At 47.2% G+C, this 20,546-nt stretch overlaps 1 protein-coding gene across 2 annotated transcripts in view; it reads right to left on the bottom strand.

The window, feature by feature from the left end:
- PAPOLA (poly(A) polymerase alpha) overlaps positions 1 to 16,986 on the bottom strand; it is a 33,814-nt gene extending 16,828 nt beyond the window's left edge. For both annotated transcript variants that reach the window (XM_044274435.1, XM_044274437.1), the window contains exons 1-12: positions 16,819 to 16,986; positions 7,888 to 8,055; positions 7,259 to 7,325; positions 6,149 to 6,230; positions 5,916 to 6,025; positions 5,621 to 5,674; positions 4,894 to 5,005; positions 2,551 to 2,640; positions 2,330 to 2,468; positions 1,990 to 2,062; positions 791 to 911; positions 581 to 665 (exon numbers count right to left, since the gene is read on the bottom strand). In XM_044274435.1, the coding sequence (XP_044130370.1) occupies positions 581 to 665; positions 791 to 911; positions 1,990 to 2,062; positions 2,330 to 2,468; positions 2,551 to 2,640; positions 4,894 to 5,005; positions 5,621 to 5,674; positions 5,916 to 6,025; positions 6,149 to 6,230; positions 7,259 to 7,325; positions 7,888 to 8,055; positions 16,819 to 16,826 (1,109 nt within the window). In that variant the 5' untranslated portion in view covers positions 16,827 to 16,986. The remainder of the gene's footprint in view (positions 1 to 580; positions 666 to 790; positions 912 to 1,989; positions 2,063 to 2,329; positions 2,469 to 2,550; positions 2,641 to 4,893; positions 5,006 to 5,620; positions 5,675 to 5,915; positions 6,026 to 6,148; positions 6,231 to 7,258; positions 7,326 to 7,887; positions 8,056 to 16,818) is intronic.
- Positions 16,987 to 20,546: the final 3,560 nt, after the last annotated feature.

The following is a 20,546-nucleotide window of genomic DNA, read 5'->3' as shown; positions in this document are numbered from 1 at the left end:
TTATGGAGCGCTGCAGCCTCTTAGAACAGCTTATCGGCGGGGGTTCCGAGGGTAGGTCCCCTGACGATCGGATACTGATGACCTATCCTGGGGCTAGGTCATCAATAACAAATTCCCAGATAATTCCTATACTTTGGGTCGGTCATCGATAAGTTATGGGTCCACCCCCTAGAATCCCTATTGATCATTATAGAGAAGGGGCTTGCTAGAATACGTCAGCCATTCATGTCCACCCCAATATCTCATGCCTATGGCCAGCTTAAAGGCCGACGGTTATTCCTCCCTACACATGCCTGCTGTGACTGACGAGCAAACCTTTTTTCTAGTATGTATGGCCAATTACTGTAACTTACAATGTCATTATGTAATCCTATAGTCCTGATGCGTCATAAATAGACTGTTGACACGTGCATGTCACCAGGATATAAGTTGGTTTATTAACAGGTCACTAGTGGGCAAACAGTATATAATGTCATTGAAAAAAATTATACTCCACACATACCTCATTAAAGAAATTAAATTAGTTTTATTTTTAAGTCCTCCCTCACCAAACAGTGCAGACAGATTATAATATACATACTTGTATTTCTGAAAGAAGTTGGGAGCATCAAAAAGTTTGGACCAATCTGCTTTACCCAGCAAGATCTCATCTGTGATGGCCAACCCTGGGGAAGAAGTAGTTGAACAATATTAATGGTTTGATAAATTTCAGATGGTTATTCTGGATATAAAGGGAGAATACAACTGCCTTGTGTCAGAGCCATAAGGTATTCATACAAACTGGACGTACCTTGCTTGAATTCTTCTACCATGACCATTCGTGTGGACGCAGACACGTTGTAGGTAGAGTTCTGCTGTGGGTAGGCTGGCGTGATGATGGGCATGAGGTGGTATCTGTCACTGGGATTCACCTTCACATAAAAAAATAATATATATATATTTGCATTTTAATTGCAGAGCAGCAGTCATTTATGGCATATTCCCATCTTATAATGTGATGACATATTAAGATATACCATCACTTTATAGCCAGTGGATCCTGAGAATGAAGGGGGTCATCGTATTGATTTTGCACTGTGCCCAGTTTTGAGTTTTATCTGCAGCTACCTACAGTGTAGGGAACTGCCACACAATCCCATTCAAGCTGGGTGGAAGCGAGCGCGCCCCACTGTGCAGGTAAAACCTAGAAGGCATGCTTCACCAGCACTGCAGCCCCTTCACTCTTAGGGCTGTTTTACACGAGCGGATGCCGTGCGTGACATCCGCTTCGTGAAAGAGTGCCAAGACCCGATGCATTAACATGACTGATAAAGAGATCACAGAGAGGCAGGGAGCATTATCAGTCATGTTAATGCTCCATGCTTCTGCTGTCCGCATCGGGTCTTGGCACTCTTTCACGGAGTGGATGTCACGCACGGCATCCGCTCGTGTGAAACAGCCCTTTAGGATCGGCGAGAGTCGCAGAGGTCAGAAGTCCAATGTTCAAGACGTCTCTGCATATCCTAAAGGTATGCCATCACTTTATAGCATTTCCAGGCTCCTGCATCATCATCTCTCCTGACCCCGCCAATCAGGTAGGTGACGGAGAGGCTGGCAGAGAAAGGCAGCGAAGCAAGGGTCCACTGAGTGACTTGGGCCCACCCTCTGTGCACTTAATTGCTCATTTGTATATGGATTAAAATTCCCTTTTCTCCAGAATGAAGCAAATGATTGCTAAGCAAAAGGCATTACACTTGGTTTAAAAGTTAATGTCCTAATAGGCTCTCTTTAATGTGGGATCCATCATGTAAGGTCAGTCCTCCGATTTGCCGAAATATCAAATAAAAATTGTACCGTTCGGCTTATAGTAGTAAAGTAAGAATACAGCGGAGTGCTGTTTTGGTCAATAGGAGAACAGACCCGTAGATGTATAAGATTGCCGTCCTTTCATAATGCAGCATATTCTGCTGACACATAAAAACATGATATAACGTGACGTAATATACTGACCCTTGGATCCCAAACAGGTAAATTAAGATTACACTCTTCTGGCTGCTTCAGCAAAACTGGATTTGGCCATTCCCTGCATAGGAAGAAAAATAAAATAAAAAATAAAAGACATTAGAGCACAATACTACAATAATGTATATGTAGGAGACGCACTGATAAATTGACTATAGACAAAATTACATACAAACGGTCTGCGTTATAAAACAATAGTCTTCCATTTAATACTTCCATAGACCTCAACAGAGCTCCTCATAAATAAACTACATAAAACCGTCGTCCTGACGTACACGTTAAACGGATGCCTGAAACGTAATGTTAACAATGCACAAAATACACTCACCACTTCGAAAACACCAGAAAAAACTTGTGGACCAGTGTGGATGCTATTGCATTTGGATACAACTGGCATGTTCTTGCCACCAACATAGCCCAGGAGACACCACCAAGAAATCCTAAGATGTTGGAGTATATGTTATGGCCTACGGAAGGGAAAACAGATGGGTCAGCAGAGTTTCTTGGAGGCGTCACTGATAGAACATTAAGATTTGCTGACTGACTTACGCTTGGCCCATAGTTTAATTGCTCTCAAAGTTAACCTGAAATTATCGATGTTGGGTACTAAATGGAGGATTTCATCGGTTACTCTGCAACCTTGAGAAGAAATAACAATGGGTTAAGGCAGTTTGAGAAATTAGGTAATTCCAGCAAATTCAAATGTAATCTTACTGCAACATTAACACACCATAGGAAAAATACAGTTTTGCATATTTACCTTTCAAAAAGGATTATGTAGCACACTGTTCACACCGAGGTTACACAAAACAGTACGATACTGTATTTTTTACAATATAAGAAGCACCTAAGTTTTATAGGAGTTTGAAGTTATCCCCTAACCACAGAATAGGGGATGACTATTAGGACCCACACCAAGAGAACAGGGGCCCTGCACCCCCCCTGAAATGAACAGGATGGCCAGTCATACATGTGCGTTGATGCTACGTTACTTTCTATGGGAGTTCAGAAGATAGCTGAGCACTGTACTCCGCTATCTCTGAAATTCCCACAGAAATTAATGGAGAGGCTGTATGCATTCCTGACCGGCCACTCCTTTGACTTGGGCTGCAGGGGGTATGGGGCCCTGTTCTCGTGATCGGTGGAGGTCCCAGCGGTAGGACCCCCACCAATCTAATAGTCATCCCCTATCCTGTCACTGCTTCTTCTGACACTTATAGGGGACATTTTTATTAGTATTACACACTGTTATGGGGGGGGGGGGCACCACTTTATTAGGGTTACACACTGTTGGCATACGGCACCTTAGCTGGTACCCAAGTACACCAGGCAGAGAAGGCACGTGGGCAGCTGGAGGAAGGCCTGCACACCGTCTTCCTCCACCATTGTAACCACCCACCAGTTCAATCATCCAACCAGGCTTTTCTCGCCAACTGACATACGGGAGACAGGTTACAACCAGGTCAGTAAAAACAGGCGATATCTGAACTCGTGCCACTATTTGGCATATCTACAAGTGTACAATTTTTTAAAATACAGGATAATAGATCAAAGGAAGGAATTCCCCACGAATAGTTTTGATCTCCTCAGAGGCACAATGACTTCACCTTTGTCCCTGTCAGACATACAGAGCAGATTGCATGGTGTTAGGCAAGAAAGTTCACCTCTTCAGCCGTTTAAGGCATGGAGTAAGGAATTGGGTGATCAAGAGATACAGGAAGACATCTTGAAGGGGTGGTTAAACCTGAGGAAAGTGACCCCTAACGAAGTTTGGCGGGAGACACAATTTAAGATAGTTCACAGAGCCATCTATGGGTTTTATAAAACACAAAGCACTGTTCAGGCAAATAGGATTACGCATTGTCCAAAGTGCAAGCTGGAGAATTCCAACTTATTCCATGGATTGTGGAATTGTCCTAAAGTAAGGGAGTTTTGGGGGAAATTCAAGGAATGGTTACAAAATGTAATGAGCATCACGATCACAATGAACACGGGGTTAATTCTATTTCACTATGAAGCCGAAAGCTCGAGGATAACGCAGATTACGCATGTGTGTATCCTAGCAGCAAAAAGGTGTATACTAAAGAGTTGGTTGCGGCAAGAGACCCCCTCAATTGGGGAGGTCATAATACAAGTAAAATGGTGCTTGCATAGGGAATTGTTTTCAGCAGAACAGGGTACTGAGAAGTCATTGCAAAAGTTAATGACCAGATGGAGGGGGTTCATCATTAGTGTATTGGATCCTACGGAAATTAAATTGCTCGTGAATCCTTTAAAACAAACATCCTGGTACTTATTAGAACAGATGAAGGGCTCATTGGGTAAGCTAGAACAGTAAGCTCACTAGTGACCTCAGTTTGGATTTGGTGGCCGAGTATCTTTAGGACTTAGGAGAATGATGGAGGTACATAATGATCTGACCAATGGGAGGCTAGGGGAGGGGGGAGGGTTGGGATTTTGAATATGTTGGGATTATTATGTTAGTTGCTCTAACTTTGGAATGCCCTTTTGATGAGACATTTTCCGAATGACATTTTTGTATATCACTTGTTCAAATACTTGTGAAAAACGATGTTGTAAACTTGGGAAGAATGTATACTGTATATGTAACTGATGCTGGTCAAACTAAATGAATAAAATTTGGTTTAAAAAAAAAAAAAACAGGCGATATACATCACAGGCCACTATCGGTATGCAGCACAGCATGGCCTGCGATGTACATGTGTGTTTTGCTGGCCATGTTGGTCTATAAGACGCACTGACAGTCGTTCTCCCCCCGTTTTGGGGGCCGGGGATCGCTAGTGTGTCTTGCAGAGTGAAAAATACTATATTTGAATTAAGATTATCAAAAGGCTTTTTTTTAGAAAGCAATTTCTTCTGTAGAGCATTTACCATTAAGGCTCCGTATACATCTTATGTCTAAATTCTTTAGCAGGCTATCATCTCGTAGGTCCAGGTCTTCAGGAATTGTCTGAAGTGCAAGTCTTGCAAATAAAATATCAATCTGAAAGAAAAAAAAATATGCAACAAATCCAAATACAAGTAAAGGAAGAAACCTCAAACAGGAACAAGAATAAGATTTTGCCATATTGTACAAAGAGTGCAGTAAAATGTGACACCCAAAAACATTTCCGGGTGACGGACAACTTTTTGCAGTATCTAGGGTTGAATTTACACAGATATTGATCAGCTGTTCTGCAATAGCTCCAGCATTACAACTAGAGGACGGAGCTGGTTACTGCAGCACTGCTCCTATTCAGCAACCCGGCAACACAGTGAACAGAGCTGTGGAGTTCCAGAACTGCAGAACAGCGGATACTGATGGCCTATGCCATGGACCCACCCCTTTAATGAAATGATCAAACTATTAGGCTCGGTGCACACTGCGCTCAAACACAACGTATTCCTCTGATGTAGTCCCCTTTTTGTACGCCATTCATTGGCCACAATGTTTTTAGCAATGGTGCACTAATAGGAAAGTTGCAGTTTATTATGGTTTCCTATACACAAGTTCAAAAAAAATAAATAAAATTTCCTGGCATATTCACCAAAGGGAGGGATGAGGTGCAGTTTACACAGAACATTATTTATACAGCAGACAAAATTAAAAAAGAAATACCTCTATTCCATCAAAGCAAAGCTTGATCACAGGTACAAAAGCTTCTTCCACAGCCTATAAAACAGAGGGAACAAAAATCCTACAGACGGTCAGGGAAGTTGACTGTGACCTTAATATAATACCAATCATCTTATTTCCATAATGCTTTTATAAGAATGAAGTCATGCCAAAAGCACGGCCCAGAATATTTGAGGACAAAGGGAAATGTGCAGCAATGTATCAGACTTATAAGCATGAAATCATTATGAAATGTTTTTAAAAAGCAAAGTTGGAGGATAATTTGGGCCGGACTTACACGGAGGTCCTTTACTTCATCTTGCAGCTTCAACTTTTCATAAAAGGAAGAAAAAAAGTCGCTTCTGTCGACATGTCTGGGTGCCACACACAAGGCATCAATATCAGCGCCTGCAAACAGATGGATTACACATGAATGATTTTCATGGGAAGTCAAATGTGCAATTAGGCTCTTCAGACTTTCCAGTCGAGAAGACTCATTGTCGGAATCAGCTTCAGATGAAGCTTACATACCTTTCGTGTGGACGCCCAATCTGTATGACCCAAAAGTGAATATCTTGCCTCCGACATTCTCAATTACAGACTGCGGTAAATTCTGGTGGAAAAAAAAAGGAGGGAGGATTTTACAAACAGGAAACACTATTAGAAATTGTAAATTCTATCAGTAAATCTACACCTGCTATCGGCATGACTTCTGGTAAACCTGTCGGGCTGCGGAGACCCCACCCTCCCATGCCAACTTTTCTTGCCAAAAGTGATGGAGAATGCGCAAAACAGCAGCAAACCATACATTTTGCATACAATGTACCTTGCACAAAAATGGCAACTTTTGTACACCAGAAGACATTGATAAACTTCCCCTATGTATCCAATGTAGGCTTTTTGCTAAAGGGGTATTCCCATCTGGACATTTATAACATATCCACAGATTATGCCAAAAATATCTGATAGGAGTTAGTCCAAACTCTGGGACCCCCACCACTCTTGAAAACAGGGCCCTGTTTCTCTCATCACTTCTATGGGATTTGCGAAAACAGTTGAGTGTGTTTAGTTGGATTTGTTCTCAACTCCCACAGAAGTGAATGGCGACAACTAGGGGTCAGTGAACTTTTCTTTTTTTCAGTGTACAAAGTTTGGGTTCTCAAAAAATTCTGTTATGGATTCCGCTACCATGGACCATAGCGGTGGTAACGAAATCCATAACAGAAATTCTTAAATACCCCGAACCTTGTAAACACAAGTTCGCTCATTCCTAGAGACAGCCTCGCATGCCCAGCTACCTGTTTGTTTACAGCAGATCTAGATGGGCCCCATTCCTGAGATGAATAGGAGTTCCAGAGGAAAGATCTGCACCTATCAGACACCTAGGCCAAAGATGTCAAGATGGGAGAGCCCCTTTAAGCTGCTCATCATAATGGAATCTCAGCTAGTGTTAAAGTTTGTAATGTCACACAACACAATGGGGGGGGGGGGGGGCATCAAAACAAGTGCAAAGGAAAAGTAGAGTAAATGCCAGCTCTCCTTTCTGGAGGAGCCAAGTAAATGGGAACTCCTTAAACAGGTCTGAACACATAAGGTGTGAGCAAGTGAGTCACATTCATCGACATTGCTGCGTGACCTTACCTTGAGTTCACTGATTTCACGAATCCATTCTTTAACTAAATTGTTCAGTTTCCCCAAAATTAAAATTCTGTAGAAGAATAGAGTCAAGATTTTATAAGGATCTAACACAGACAAATGCATAGCCTATAACATAACCAGGGTAATGAAAAAGCTTCATGTCAAAAAATACATTATATTATATACCCAAACAAAATGCCCCAAAAGACTGCTGTGTGCAGAGCTCTGTTCACATTGGGTGGTGGCTTCTGTTTCGAAAGGATCCATGACTGATATATCTTTTATAATAGATCCCCTTCTAGTAAGATCTAGGACTCCTGTTACCTGGATAGAATAGTACTGCAGACTGTGCTAATCTGCATGTTAGAGGGACACGGAAATCTCAAAAGCAAACCCTAAATGTTGGCCATTACTGGAGAACATACAGGGGTCCTACACGCTCCTGAGCTTCTATCAGGATGTTGTAGTAAATATAGACCCACAATTGCAGGTCGCACTCTGATGCATCGGGACGCTCCTCGTCCGTTCTAGACTTCTCACTAGACCTGCCTATTTTGTGACATCAGGAACCATTGCACGTTCATAGACCCTTTACATACAAGAAGCCGTACTCCAGGCTTATGGAGCCTCACCTCCTCTGTAATTCCTCCTCTTCTTCAAACACACCAAAAGGTTTCAACGTTTCTATGAGCTTCTGGGTCAGGGTGCAATCTGTTTCCTTAGGAACCGCTAAACTGATCGGGGAGGTGATGCCAAAGTTCTTCTGGGCTTGCTGCGGTGTTCCCTGGTTTGTCAGTGGACTGGAAACAAAAGAAGGAAAAAGCAGAAGAAAAAATGTATAAGGTTCAAACAGAAAAGATTTCAGAAGACAAGCAGGCGGTTCGGGTGGGTACAATGGTTCTTATCAAACTCTGCACATGTAGACGGGGTACTGAAAATGTACCAATACCAGAAGACCACCCACCAGCTTTCTTAGGACACTCTCGGCCAATCATGCATACTGGCCATTCCCCTCTATTCCAGGTGATTTGAGGTCAGTTGTCTCTGAGATTCATTTACTTTTTTTCCTTGGAGGCATCTTCCATAAAGGAGATGGCTGCTCTCCAGGGACAGGAGATAAGTGCTGGTGTTGGGAAAACCCCTGTCCGCTGTTTACTATTGATGACCTATACTCAGGATCGGTCCTCAATATGGCCTCCCTATTCACTTCTATGGGAAGGCTCCTTCCTATGCCGCCCATAGAAGTGTGTGTGTGGGGGGGGGGGGGGGGGGTCAGCGCCATACTTGTAATTACAGAGCAAACACTCTTCAAGGGTCCGACTCCTGCACCCTCTGATCAACAGTTTTTCACGAGGTCTGGTGGCAGCGGATCCGCACAGCTCAGACTTGTGTGTAGTGGACAGAGCTGACGCAGCAGCATTATACCGACGCAGCAGTGCTCTGCCGACTACACAATAGATGGAGCTACTGTACATCAGCTGTTCTGTGGAGGCGAGGGAGTCAGACCCCCACCAATCAGATACTCGTGTCCTGTCCCAACGACAGGTCATCAATATAAAACGGTCCTGGAACGTCCCTTTAACAGGCAAAAAATGATCGGAATGAATATATTGTGTGTTAAAATGGGATTTTGGTCAAGTATCTTCAATGTGAACACGTCCAAACCTTTGTTCTGTCAGGACAGTGCGCTCCTACATGAGGCTCTCAGGATGCCGCAGAACTACAACTTCCAGGGTTCCATGTGTTTTAAGGGGTATTCCAGGACTTAGATACTTAGGGGGTCATTTATTAACCCCTTAGTGACCAAGCACATTTTTTAAAAATTGCATTCCAAGAGCTAGAACTTTGTTTTTTCAGAAATGTACTTGTATGAGGTCTAATTTTTTGCAGGACAAGTTATAGTTTTTAATGCACCATTTTAAGTACATGTATTGGTTGATTAAAGCCAGCCGTTTAGCTAAAACCTCCATTGTTTACGTCAGTAAAGACACATATGGGTGGTCACTAAGGGGTTAAGCTGAAATATGCATATATTAGGCGTATTTCAGACGCACATTGCGGCACAACAATCTGCAACCCCCCCCCCCCCAGGTCTAAATAAGGGGGCGTGGTGTGGGCGGGGAAGGGGGGGCGGACCTTCAGACCATATAATTTACCTTTTTCTACACCTGTTTCCGGCAAACAAAAAGGTCTAAATTTAGAACAGCGAGGAAGCCGTCTTACATTTAGAACTTCCAATTATTTATTCCCAGCAGGTTCGGTCATCAGCCACACACTGGAAAGCCCTTTAAGATCAGGGGTTATTACATGTGTAATACCTCAAATGTAATATATCTTGTGAAATGCCCGTGTGGCTTGTTATATACAGGGGAGACCATCAGAATCCACTATACACAAGAAGAACCTTCTACTACCAAATCCCTTTCACTACTGCAGACGCTCAATTTCACAGTCGCAATATCAGGTTCGGTGTCCACGAAGAGGAGGAGACATTAAGAAACTGCTACTCGGGAGGATAGCCTTCTGGATCCACACGTCGGACCCATTACATCCGGTCTGAAGAGGGATTATCAGGTTATGGCGTTTTAAATCTATTTTTATAGGTGTTTTTTGATACTTAATACGGTATGCGTTTCTCTTACAGACGGCAACATTGCGCTAATGAACTGAAGAGCTGCGCTTCTTCACGAAATACAAACACATTCCCAGTCACGTGATATTTAACGCCGAGTCTGGGATTACACTGATTGATGATGTCATGAACACTTGATAGAGTAGCATTTTACAGGTAACAAACTATGTCATTATGATTGTACGGTTGAGAAAGGCTACCTGAGCCAAAACGCGTCCCGGACATTTTTTCTGGAATAAAAATACAAGGTTGAAGCAAGCACGCTGCCGGGAATAAATAATTGGACTTTGCTGTGGGGATAGCCCCTTTTCCGTGCAGCGGTAAAGGGATCGTGAGCTGTTGGATTTGGTTTCTATTACATTCAGACCTGGCGGAGGATGCGCTGGAGTATGAAGCGGCCGGCGCAGTCAATACACAGAGGACAGAACCTCCACTGTACAGCTTATTGGGGATCTGACTCCAGGACCCGCCATAGATAGGACAACGATGACCTCCCCGGAGGAGAAGTCATTAATATCCCAGTCCAGAAAACCTCTTTCATAAACAGCGCTCTGTCGGTAAGGCCCTGTTCACACAGGGCGGTGGCTGGATCACTGTATGGCAGATACAGACCACACTGACTAATAATGGAGTTTGTCAGGTTCTTCTGTAGTTTCCATCATTTCATGGGAAGAGTGAAGCGCCATTCTACCGAAAAATCCTGTCAGCGGAGACGGCGATGTGAACAGGTCCTGAGTTCTCATATACACAATCCAGTCAGTTTATAATCCTAGTGACTGACAGGGTCCCAGCGGGAGACCCACAAAAAGATGGACTATCCTCGATATATTGTTAGTACAGAACCCCAATCCTGAGAAAAGCAGAGAATGTTCTCCTCCCTCCAAGCAGCGACTACAGGGCCACAGCGATCTAGGGTCGGGATAGTCCGTATCAGAGGGACTCCGGGGCCCTGCTACTGAAATCACCAAACTCCCCACCAAGGAAGGGACAGGCTGGAGAAGCAGATCAGACCACGTAAAACCTCAGCTTTACCACCTCCGCAATACCGCGACACCCGGGGTGAGCAGCTGCTTATTCACCGGCGATCACAAGGCATTTAAAAGGGGTTCCCAGCTCTTTGAAACCAATAGGCTATTCTTAAAATAAGCCGATGGGGATCCAACTCCTGGCACTGATGCCGATCAGCTATACACCAGGCACGGCTTCGCATGTCTGGCAGAAGATCAGCTCCATTGACTTGCATAGGCCAAAGTGGTCGTAAGCTGCAATACCAGGCACAGCCACTACTGACGGTACGGAGCTGTGTTCAGTAAACCACGAAGAGGACGCTGCGCCTCTAAAAAGATTTCAATACCCACCAATCTAATATTTACGCTGCCCAAATACAGTACGGCCGAGCAGGTACCGCTAATGGCCGGGCTGCTATTTCAAACAATTAGCAGTAAAGTGCCTGCAGATCCTGTGGCCGGGCTGAACCGCGTGGGCGCACCCCGACGGCTCTCCACACAATCACTCGCTCTTCACGGACCACGTCTTTTATGTTGTCCGCACGTCCCCTCACGTACACACAGGCCTCTGCTGGAAACCGCACAAAAGATCCCATGTACGAAAAAACCTAACTTCTGTAAACGCAAGTAAACCCGTATCGATCCGCGGCGGCCAATTTTTCTGCCCTTGTAAAACATCCTTTATCCGAGGGTCAGAGCACAAAAAGAATATTCCAAACCGGGTGAAATCTGCAGAATTTTCACACAAAACCCACGAAGGATCATTGCTAGACTTCTATGGTGGACAGCAGAACGTTCAGCAATATCGGCGTTTCTAAATAAACCGTGGTACAACTAAGGCTACTTCCACACTCGCGTTTTGTACGGATCCGTTCAGATAATACAACCGCCTGCATCCGTCATGATCCGTTTACATCACCGGTTAGCCTTTCCGTTTAGGGGCAGGAGAACGGAAAGGACGGATAAGCACATAACTGACACCAAACCGAGTCAAACGGAGCCTGAGGACCCCATAGACTATAATGGGGTCCATTATGTTTCCGCTCAGAAGATGATTTTTAAGCGGAGACAAAAGTCCTGCATGCACAACTTTTGTCTCCGCTTAAAAATGATCTTCTGAGCGGAAACATAACGGACCCCATTATAGTCTATGGCAGGGGTCGGCAACCCCCGGCACGCGTGCCAGAGATGGCACGCAGGTCATATTTGACTGGCACGCACCACGACGCATTGCACCTTTAAATTTTTTTAAATTCGGGTGCATCTACTAGGCTCGCCCCACATGCTTCCCGCAGTGCCAACCAGCTACCAGACTCCACTGGGAACTCCTGGCCGCGGAACTAGAGAAACCGTATGTTGTATCCAGGGGGCCGTTCTGACTGTGACATTGGTTCCCGTGCAGCAGGATGTGTGTTTGTCTCCCCTTGGAACTTCCTGTTAGTGACTTGAGCCCACATGTGCAGCCTGGAAGCGGACTGTCATCCACCAGATACCATTATTATGGTGTGTGTGACTGGATGTAGTGGCCGGCTGGCAGAGGGCACTGCCGCCTGGGAAACTACAACTCCCAGAATTTTGCTTGTTGCAGGAGTAGTAATGGCATAGGTGACAGCAGAGGGTTAGGAGTAGTAGTGGCATAGGTGACAGCAGAGGGTTAGGAGTAGTAGTGGCACAGGTGACAGCAGAGGGTTAGGAGTAGTAGTGGCATAGGTGACAGCAGAGGGTTAGGAGTAGTAGTGGCATAGGTGACAGCAGAGGGTTAGGAGTAGTAGTGGCATAGGTGACAGCAGAGGGTTAGGAGTAGTAGTGGCACTAGGTGACAGCAGAGGGTTAGGAGTAGTAGTGGCACAGGTGACAGCAGAGGGTTAGGAGTAGTAGTGGCATAGGTGACAGCAGAGGGTTAGGAGTAGTAGTGGCATAGGTGACAGCAGAGGGTTAGGAGTAGTAGTGGCATAGGTGACAGCAGAGGGTTAGGAGTAGTAGTGGCATAGGTGACAGCAGAGGGTTAGGAGTAGTAGTGGCACAGGTGACAGCAGAGGGTTAGGAGTAGTAGTGGCACAGGTGACAGCAGAGGGTTAGGAGTAGTAGTGGCATAGGTGACAGCAGAGGGTTAGGAGTAGTAGTGGCACAGGTGACAGCAGAGGGTTAGGAGTAGTAGTGGCACAGGTGACAGCAGAGGGTTAGGAGTAGTAGTGGCACAGGTGACAGCAGAGGGTTAGGAGTAGTAGTGGCATAGGTGACAGCAGAGGGTTAGGAGTAGTAGTGGCACAGGTGACAGCAGAGGGTTAGGAGTAGTAGTGGCACAGGTGGCAGCAGGGGATGGTGTGATGGGGCAGTCAGATGGAAAGTTGATAGGGAGCTTGGAGAATGGGAGAAGCTTTGTGACTAAATTGGCGGTGGGTTTAGGATGGTGAGTCTGCATGTGACTGCTAGGGGTTATGGGGGGACAATATGGAGCAAGCTTCTGACAACTTTGGGGAGTGGGAGAATGGTGAGCCTGCATGTAACTGCTGGGGAAAATGGGGGGACAAGCTTCTGACAACTTTAGGGGGTGTGGAGGATAGTGAGCCTACATGTGATTGCTGGTAGGAATGGGGAACAAGCTTCTGACAACTTTGGGGGGGTGGAGAATAGTGAGCCTACATGTGATTGCTGGAGGGGGGGATGGGTAGCAAGCTTCTGACAACTTTAGGGGGTGTGGAGGATAGTGAGCCTACATATTATTGCTAATGGGGGGATGGGCAGCAAGCTTCTGACACTTTAGTGAGCCTATATGTGACTGCCAAAGGGACCTAAAAGTCTTCTTATATGAACTAAAGCTGGATCGTCTTTGCAAAGAAATTCAGGAACAAGGGTCGCATTGAGTAGTAAGGTAAACTGATTATTAGTTTTTTGTCACATACAGTTTGTTTTATAAGACTTTTCTGTATTGTCTGGCACACTGAGTGCTTCAACTTTGATTTTTTTTTTTTTATCGGCACTCCATCCAAAAAAGGTTGCCGACCCCTGGTCTATGGGGTCCTCAGGCTCCGTTTGGTGTCAGTTATGTGCTTATCCGTCCTTTCCGTTCTCCTGCCCCTAAACGGAGCAGGAGAACGGAAAGGCTAACCGGTGATGTGAACGAAGCCTTATCTGTGACATAGCCATGAGGGATCCGTCTTGAACACCATTGAAAGTCAATGGGGGACGGATCCGTTTTCTATTGTGCCAGAGAAAACGGATCCGTCCCCATTGACTTACATTGTGTGCCAGGACAGATCCGTTTTGCTCCGTTTCGTGAGACGGAATGGAGATGGAACGGAGGCAAACTGATCCTTTTCCATTCAGAATGCATTAGGACCAAACTGATCCGTTTGTGACCGCTTGTGAGCCCATGACGGATCTCAGAAACGGAAAGCCAAAACACAAGTGTGAAAGTAGCCTAAACTACTGACAGAACCCCGCACCTTCAGCGGCTGCCGTCACAAACTGGGGTTTTCTTGAGTTTTTAGCAGCTTTTTTAGGCAAAAAACAGACAATGCACTGAAGTCTGCGGGAAATATTACAGGCTGAGCAAAAACATTAAGTCTGGTGTTTTTTTAGGCCTTTTTGTTTGGCTGCCCCAGCATCTTGAGATGAGTAATGTGTACATGACCAAAAAACAATGACTGTACAAGCGCCTTCTAACGCCTCTTGCGGGGAATCACTGAACACATGCAGGAAGGCAGGCTGAGAAACCCGCCAGTCTTGCAGCTAGTCGTCTTCAGTGTCTGCTCAGGACAGACTGTCCATTCAGTTTTCTAATAAAAGTTACCCACTTCCCTATTGAAGTATACCACACAGACACTGTCCCCCGGGGCCACAGGTAACGTGCCGGGCCCCTGGCAGGTATTGTGACTACTGCACAGTCCTGCGTGGGGCCAGGTCTCTTCATGCACAATGTAAGATTGGGCTGGTCAGCGATGTGACACCTTAATGAATTTATTGGGTTACCCATGGGTGCATAGAGATCAACTTCTCACCATTTTTAGATTTCAGCTTGCTGTCAGTGAATGCAAATGTTATAAATAAATAAATACATACATACATAGGCCTCAAACCCATGTGGATCATTTCTAGCCGATGCAGGGCTCATAACAGCATTTCGGAGATTTCCCGTCCGGAGACTTGCACTTGTCAGGCTCTGGGTGTAAACAATAGCTACCATTCACTGACAGCAAGCAGAACTCCAAACGGCGATTACATGAGACCATTTCAAAACTCTTCTAAGAGTACTTTCACACTTACGGAAAAATTCCAGCAGGCAGTTCCGTCGCCGGAACTGCCTGCCGGATCCGTCAATACGGCCGCAAACTGACGGCATTTGTCAGACGGATCCAATGCATTGAAATACCAGATCCGTCTCTCCGGTGTCATCTGGAAAAACGGAGGTGGTATTATTTTTTTTGCATTTTTAAAGGTCTGCGCATGTTTAGACGGGAAAGCCGGATCCGGCACTAACACACTTCAACGTAAATGAATGCTGGATCCGGGATTCCGGCGAGTGATCAGCATTTTTGGCCGGAGAGAAAACTGCTGCATGCTGCGGTATTTTCTCTGGCTAAAAAACATAAGAGGGACTGAACTGATCGCTCTCCATTCAGAATGCATTAGGATAAAACTGATCATTTCTTTCCAGTATTGAGTCCCTAGGACGGAACTCAGTGCCAGAAAAGAAAACGCAAGTGTGAAAGTGCCCTTACTTTATGATCAGTGGGGGTCCCGATAATTTAGGGGCCACACCGCTGATACCATCACTTTATCGTCACCCAGCCACCACTGATGCTCACAATGAAGAGATGTGGTCAGTTAGGAGTACTTTCACACCAGCGTTATTCTTTTCCGGCATAGAGTTCCATCCTAGGGGCTCAATACCAGAAAAGAACTGATCAGTTTTATCCCCATGCATTCTGACTGGAGAGCGATCCATTCAGGATGCATCAGGACGTCTTCAGCTCAGTCACTGAACGGCGTTTTGGACGGAGGAAATACCGCAGCATGCTGCAGTATTATCTCCGTCCAAAATACTGATCACTTGCCGGAATGCCGGCTCTGGCATTAGTTTACATTGAAATGTATTAGTGCCAGGTGCGGCATTAAAAATACTGCAATGCCGTCTCTGTCCTTGCGCAGACCGGTAATGTGAAAAAATATATATATAACGGATCCGTTTCTCTGGATGACATCCGGATCTGCATACAAATGCTGTCCGTTTCCATGCAGATTGGCGGACCACTCTGACGCGAGTGTGAAAGTAGCCTTAAAGGGGTTCTCCACTTTTCCTATATTGATGGCACAGCCTCAGGATAGGTCATCAATGTTATATCGGCAAGCCGCGCCAATCAGCGGAGGTCCTCGCGGGATCACGCAGATCTGATATTGATGACCTAACCCGAGGCCATGTCATCAATACAGGAAAAGCGGAGAACCCCCTTTAATTCTCAGGACCCCTCCCCTGATCATAAAGTGATGCGATCGGTGGCGGGGCCCCTCATAAAGCGATGCAGACCCCGACATTAGGAATACCTGATCAAAGAGAAAATTGTCACAAATGAAAACCCCTCAGTGGCCTTCATACTAACGCCGCGACACCAGTGAATACAGACCCTCTGCGGTCAGACGCGCAGTCTGTCGCCATAGACACCATGATGGCAGCATTACATTCAGATATACCTGTGGGTATTAATGGGAGCTGCTGTGTGATTGGACGAGAGCAGGGACACAATGGCGGAGCAGTCAGGTGACCACAGCCGGTAGGTATATAGCTCTAGGTGTGTGTATAGAGGTGAGGGGGCGGCAGCACTGTGGGCCCCGGGGGAGCCTGCGCCCAGTACCTCACAGCCGGGTCACCCGCAGGAGCAGCTAATGACGTCATTCCCGCTCATTATCCCCACCCGGCTACTCACAAAGGCATGGTGACCTCACTCCGCCCGCCGCCGGCCGATCCTGGGCATGAGGAAGCCGGCGCTCTCCACAACAAACCCGGCTTGGAGGACAACAATGAGCGACCGGAACCTGCCGCCTAAACGCTTCCCGTCTGTCCCAACATGGCGCCCGCCGCTACCACAGCAACGTTCTGGAATACGTCAACGTCGCGACGCCCGTGCGTCTCCTTGCTTTGCCACGCCCATTATTTTCTCCGGGCATCATGGGAAATGTAGTTGTGTGCCCAGCAGCGGCTCCTAGCGGCCGTGAGCGCTGCTTACACCGGAGTGAGGGGCTGATCACATCAGGTTGTGCAGCTGAGAAGAGCTCCTCCTGTAACCACAGGGATCCATTCACCTGACAGGAGGAGAGTTATCAAACTGGTGCGAGCTGGTTTCATTGTCCGCAGCGATCTCAGCCACTTCTGCTGATAAGGGGATGATAAATGAGGTGTAACATGCACCAATTTGATAGCCCCGCCAACTTTCTAACTCATTTCTGGCATGATGCATTCTCTATGGTGAAAATTCTGGAGAAAACAATATATTTGGCGCAACATGGTTAGTAAATGTCTCCCACTGACCTGACCGACTGGTTTAGTTCTGTTCTTTACATCTAAAGACTTGTTTATGTCTGGAAAAACTGCTTATTCATTCCCATAGACTTGCACTGGAGACGTACAATTCTATGATAGAAAGAAATTGTAACATTGTATCTGTTTAGGCTGTGCTTCTCCACTTCACCCCACCCAATAGAAAGTTTTAGATTAGCTGTATATAGGGAGAGCAGTCAGAGCCCCTAGTTGTCTGCAGATAGGGACCAATTTGATAGAAGAGACTCTGCCAGACTGCTGAGTGACCAGAAGAAGACGCGGAGGTGGGGATACTCTGTCACTGACCACTGGTCGCCAGCTTTCTGAGAGAGAGACAGCTAGCTCAGACCTCAGCACTGAACTTTCCTCTGCCAGGGAGGAGACTGGAGACGCCGGCCCTATGCCTCGTCCTAGGGAGGAGACTGGAGACGCCAGCCCTATGCCTCGTCCTAGGGAGGAGACTGGAGACGCCAGCCCCATGCCTCGTCCTAGGGAGGAGACTGGAGACGCCGGCCCTATGCCTCGTCCTAGGGAGGAGACTGGAGACGCCAGCCCTATGCCTTGTCCTAGGGAGGAGACTGGAGACGCCGGCCCCATGCCTCGTCCTAGGGAGGAGACTGGAGACGCCAGCCCCATGCCTCGTCCTAGGGAGGAGACTGGAGACGCCGGCCCTATGCCTCGTCCTAGGGAGGAGACTGGAGACGCCAGCCCCATGCCTCGTCCTAGGGAGGAGACTGGAGACGCCAGCCCCATGCCTCGTCCTAGGGAGAAGACTGGAGACGCCGGCCCCATGCCTCGTCCTAGGGAGGAGACTGGAGACGCCGGCCCCATGCCTCGTCCTAGGGAGGAGACTGGAGACGCCGGCCCTATGCCTCGTCCTAGGGAGGAGACTGGAGACGCCAGCCCCATGCCTCGTCCTAGGGAGGAGACTGGAGACGCCGGCCCTATGCCTCGTCCTAGGGAGGAGACTGGAGACGCCAGCCCCATGCCTCGTCCTAGGGAGGAGACTGGAGACGCCAGCCCCATGCCTCGTCCTAGGGAGAAGACTGGAGACGCCGGCCCCATGCCTCGTCCTAGGGAGGAGACTGGAGACGCCGGCCCCATGCCTCGTCCTAGGGAGGAGACTGGAGACGCCGGCCCTATTCCTCGTCCTAGGGAGGAGACTGGAGACGCCGGCCCCATGCCTCGTCCTAGGGAGGAGACTGGAGACGCCAGCCCCATGCCTCGTCCTAGGGAGGAGACTGGAGACGCCAGCCCCATGCCTCGTCCAAGGGAGGAGACTGGAGACGCCAGCCCTATGCCTCGTCCTAGGGAGGAGACTGGAGACGCCGGCCCCATGCCTCGTCCTAGGGAGGAGACTGGAGACGCCAGCCCCATGCCTCGTCCTAGGGAGGAGACTGGAGACGCCGGCCCTATGCCTCGTCCTAGGGAGGAGACTGGAGACGCCAGCCCTATGCCTCGTCCTAGGGAGGAGACTGGAGACGCCAGCCCCATGCCTCGTCCTAGGGAGGAGACTGGAGACGCCAGCCCAATGCCTCGTCCTAGGGAGGAGACTGGAGACGCCAGCCCTATGCCTCGTCCTAGGGAGGAGACTGGAGACGCCGGCCCTATGCCTCACCTGTATTGTTTTGCACCTGAATTCCTCCAGTAAAGAAGCCCCCTGGTTACTGCAGACCCCGACTCTCCGGACTTATTTTGGCACAACATGGTTAGGAAATGTCTCCCACTGACCTGACCGTCTGGTTTAGTTCTGTTCTTTACGTCTGGAAAAACTGCTTATTCATTCCCATAGACTTGCATTGGAGCTCTATACAAGTCTATGATAGACTCAAATTGTAGAGACTAAAATAGATATCACCATGCCCTCCCATCCTCTCAGAGAGCAGCAACACCTGGTGACACCCGGGCACTGCACATATCTCGGGATAGGTCACGTTGTACGGTTCACTGCGTGCTATGCATTTTTTTTTTGGGACAATGAGACCCTATGGATGATTTATCCCACTCTATACCTGTATACGGGGACCTTTTCAGGCATGTGCCGCTAACGGAGGCCGAAGATGTCATGTGAGCAGTTCCTTAAAGGGGTTGTCCGGAAACTTAATTTTCTTTCTTGAAGCACTCAGGATGGTGTAATATCGTAAAAGTAGTAATATCTCACCGATCCCCGCCTTTCCTGTTACGTTTCCTAGTTTTGTCACCAGTCTCCGTACTTCCTGGTCCTGCTCGACATGAACATGTGACCTGCTACAGTCAGCGATTGGCTGCGGTGGTCACATGTCCGTGATGTCAGGGATGTGACCTGCTACAGTCAGCGATTGGCTGCAGTGGTCACATGTCCATGATGTCAGGGGTGTGACCTGCTACAGTCAGCGATTGGCTGCAGTGGTCACATGTCCATGATGTCAGGGGTGTGACCTGCTACAGTCAGCGATTGGCTGCAGTGGTCACATGTCCATGATGTCAGGGGTGTGACCTGCTACAGTCAGCGATTGGCTGCAGTGGTCACATGTCCATGATGTCAGGCATGTGACCTGCTACAGTCAGCGATTGGCTGCAGTGGTCACATGTCAATGATGTCAGGCATGTGACCTGCTACAGTCAGCGATTGGCTGCAGTGGTCACATGTCCATGATGTCAGGGATCAGGAAAGTATTTTATTTTATATCATTTTGAGCAGTTTTTTTGTAAGTGACCGGCCTTCCCTTTTAAGGCTGTATGTTCTGGACACATTGCGGGGACGGAATCACCAGGGATATAATGAGATAAATTAAAAAAAGATTTTAATTATTTAACCCTCTCCTGAACACCTTACAAATATATACATCGGCGGTTTAAATATGGCGCCCGCCTGAGATGGCAGTGGGTGCCACAGCTTCTGGGTGCGTACACATAAAAAAGTAATGGGGGTGGGTAAAAATATGGTGATGCAAAAAAATATATATATTTGTTTTTTCCCCCAAAGTTTTATGTTTTTTTGAGTATAAGGCTGGGTTCAGACCTGAGCGTTCTGAAACGAGCGCTCTGTATGCGCGATTGTACGGGCGTTTACAATCGCGCATACAGAGACAGGCGTGCACACATTGTCGCGCGTTCCCGAATATCTATGTGCGGGAA

This window comes from Bufo gargarizans, unplaced genomic scaffold (genome assembly GCF_014858855.1).
Source record: "Bufo gargarizans isolate SCDJY-AF-19 unplaced genomic scaffold, ASM1485885v1 original_scaffold_1762_pilon, whole genome shotgun sequence".
Classification (NCBI taxonomy): domain Eukaryota; kingdom Metazoa; phylum Chordata; class Amphibia; order Anura; family Bufonidae; genus Bufo; species Bufo gargarizans.
This window is presented reverse-complemented; position numbering and strand designations above follow the sequence as displayed.